At 52.8% G+C, this 3,191-nt stretch overlaps 1 protein-coding gene across 1 annotated transcript; it reads left to right on the forward strand.

The window, feature by feature from the left end:
* The first annotated feature begins 1,964 nt into the window (after positions 1 to 1,964).
* Positions 1,965 to 2,924, forward strand: LOC136000727 (olfactory receptor 14J1-like). The gene has a single exon (XM_065654680.1). The coding sequence runs from the start codon at positions 1,965 to 1,967 to the stop codon at positions 2,922 to 2,924; it is 960 nt and encodes a 319-aa protein (XP_065510752.1).
* The last annotated feature ends 267 nt before the right edge of the window (positions 2,925 to 3,191 follow it).

The following is a 3,191-nucleotide window of genomic DNA, read 5'->3' on the forward strand; positions in this document are numbered from 1 at the left end:
ATTCCTCCTCCAGTTTTTAGAAATTAGATCCTTTCCTGTAACTTTCTTTTTGTCCTGCCTAATAATGGGACAAGAAAAGATGATTCTCATACCAATTTATTTTTTAGTACAAAGAACACAATGCTGGCAAGAAGTGTCTCTCCTGAAGAGAGAGAATCAACATGTCTGATTACTTCAGGTTGTCTCAAAGGATGTGCCCCTGGAGCCCCAGGGACACCTGGAGGGAGCCCAGAGGGGACAGAGAAAGGGACATCGTGGGCTGCTCCTGTGCTGCTGAGCTGGGCTGGGCTCCTGGGACAGAGGGAGCTCATGGCAAGCGGCAGCGCTGCAGAGAGACAGCTCTGCCCAGGAGCAGCTCCTCTGCAAAGCGCAGCAGGGCTGAGGGCTCTGCCTGCAGCACCAAGGACAGAGGAGCCAGGGAGAGAAAGGGCAACGCAGTCTGGGGTGGGAGGATGCTGAGAGATCACTGTGGGAGAAATCTTCGCAGATATGATGCCTGTGGCTGTAGGGCATTGCATCTGCAAATCATGGTAGGATCTCAGAAAGCTGTCACATTGCAGAGCCTACAAGAGACGTAAGTAAAACTCTCAGAGATTCTCTGATGCAAAGGAAGAGGATGTGCTGCAGAGCAGGGATTGCCTTCTGCACCGTCAGAGTGACAGGACATGAATGCTGTGTTCTGCCAAGGATGGCGGTGGGGTGTAAATGTAAATGTGCAGGCAGGGGTGGCCAGGGCTGTCCTGCAGAGCAGGGTCCCTGCACCACAGGGCTGTGCCGGGGCAGGGACTCTGCCGCCTGCCAGGGTCAGCGCTCAGCCTGCCTGGGGAGATCCCAACAACACTGAGGGGAGAAGCTGTGGGGGGAAGGAGCGACCCCCAGCAGGGCAGGGTCATTCTGCCTCTGGGTTCTCCGTGGGTCAGGGCTGCTCACAGCTCCAGATCACTCCAGACTGCTTCCAATTGGAGGTTTCAAGGAGAAGATCTATACAGGTATTACTATAAAGATAAGGAGCTTTCCCGAGTCTGTCCTTTCAGTCTCCTATTCCAAGTCTTGGAGGGTGGGGGGATGGAGGAAGGGATAAATGCAAAAGGAGCTCTCCAATTTTAACAAGTCACTGAGACTCCTGAACTGCAACTCTGAGTGATCAGCCGATCTGCCAGAGGCCTTGTAACATCCCTTCAGCCACCCCTCTGCCCATGGACAGCAGCAGCATCACCTTGGCTGGACACATCAGCCTTAGGTTCACCTGTCCTTTTTTGCAGCCTGCAAACCTCTGCTCTCAGCAGTGCCTGGTGGCTTTTCAGGGTAACATGGCAGTGTGATCACCATCTCAGAAAGCTGCCAGCCCAGGGCAGCTGGAGCAAGACAGAGGGACAGAGCAGCTGCCCTCACTCTGCACTGACCCACAGGCATCCTCTGGTCTTGCAGGACTCGCTCTGTTCTCCCTGAGTGCAGCAGAAATGCTGAGGGTTTCTGACACCCAACAACACTCTCCAGGGGAGTTGCAGGATTGGACTACATGATCTTTCGAGGTCCCTTCCAATCCCTAATTTTCTGTGATTCTGTGAAGCTGTCAAAACCCCAATCATTTCAAACTTCATTTTACCATCCTGTTTCATTCCCTGTGACAGTGCAGATGCTGACAGGCCCTTCTGCACCAGCAGCAGTTTCAGATGACAACTTTGAACCCCAGGTCCGTCCCCTGTCCCCCATTCCCATGACCCCTGCTGCAGAGCAGGGCTGACTCCTGGGCAGCCAGCGGGCACAGGCCCTGCTCCTCACGGCACCTCCAGCCAGCACCACCCAGGGCTCAGCCACGGACCCGAAGGAAGGTCTGGAAAAGGACAAGGGGTGTGGAGCAGGGGAGGGTGTGTGAGAAATGGCTTTGATTTTGCTCAGAGAAGTGTCCCCTATCTTTTCATTTTCTTTTCGCGTATGACAGTGTCCACGCCCAGATACAGCAAATGTCCAACAGCAGCTCCATCACCCAGTTCCTCCTCCTGGCGTTCACAGACACACGGGAGCTGCAGCTCTTGCACTTCTGGCTCTTCCTGGGCATCTACCTGGCTGCCCTCCTGGGCAACGGCCTCATCATCACCACCATAGCCTGTGACCAGCACCTCCACACCCCCATGTACTTCTTCCTGCTCAACCTCGCCCTCCTCGACCTGGGCTCCATCTCCATCACTGTCCCCAAATCCATGGCCAACTCTCTGTGGGATACCAGGGTCATTTCCTTTGCAGGATGTGCTGCCCAGGTCTTCTTTGTATGTTTCTTGTTTGGTGCAGAGTATTCTCTTCTCACCATCATGTCCTACGACCGCTACGTTGCCATCTGCAAACCCCTGCACTACGGGACCCTCCAGGGCAGCAGAGCTTGTGTCCACATGGCAGCAGCTGCCTGGGCCACTGGGTTTCTCAGTGCTCTGCTGCACACGGCCAATACATTTTCACTGCCACTGTGCAAGGGCAATGCCCTGGACCAGTTCTTCTGTGAAATCCCCCAGATCCTCAAGCTCTCCTGCTCACACTCCTACTTTAGGGAAGCTGGGCTTCTTGTGGTTACTGTCTGTTTAGGATTTGGGTGTTTTGTGTTCATTGTGCTGTCCTATGTGCAGATCTTGAGGGCCGTGCTGAGGATCCCCTCTGAGCAGGGACGGCACAAAGCCTTTGCCACGTGCCTCCCTCACCTGGCCGTGGTCTCCCTGTTCCTCAGCACTGGCATGTTTGCCCACCTGAAGCCCCCCTCCATCTCTTCCCCATCCCTGGACCTGGTGGTGTCTGTTCTATACGCATTGGTGCCTCCAGCAGTGAACCCCCTCATCTACAGCATGAGGAACCAGGAGCTCAAGGAGTCCATTAGGAAAGTGATTTCATGGGTGTTTGTCAATACTGATCATCTTTCCATCACTGTCCACAAATGATGTCTAATTGTATCCCAATGCAGGCCTGTACCCTGTTTTATCCCTTTTACTTCGTTAGCATTACCCATATTTTTATTTATGGTTATTATGTTTGTACATAACTGTTCATGTTTAGCTCACTATCCTGAATAATGGACCCATTATAAATAGTTTTAAAACACCTGAAACCTGTATAAATGTTTTTCTAACACTGTGTCAGAGCTTAGTCTCCCATAGCATCTCTGTGACTAAAATGACACCTCCAGAGTGCAGTTCCTCAAGATTTGG

This window comes from Caloenas nicobarica, chromosome 34 (assembly GCF_036013445.1).
Source record: "Caloenas nicobarica isolate bCalNic1 chromosome 34, bCalNic1.hap1, whole genome shotgun sequence".
Classification (NCBI taxonomy): Eukaryota; Metazoa; Chordata; class Aves; order Columbiformes; family Columbidae; genus Caloenas; species Caloenas nicobarica.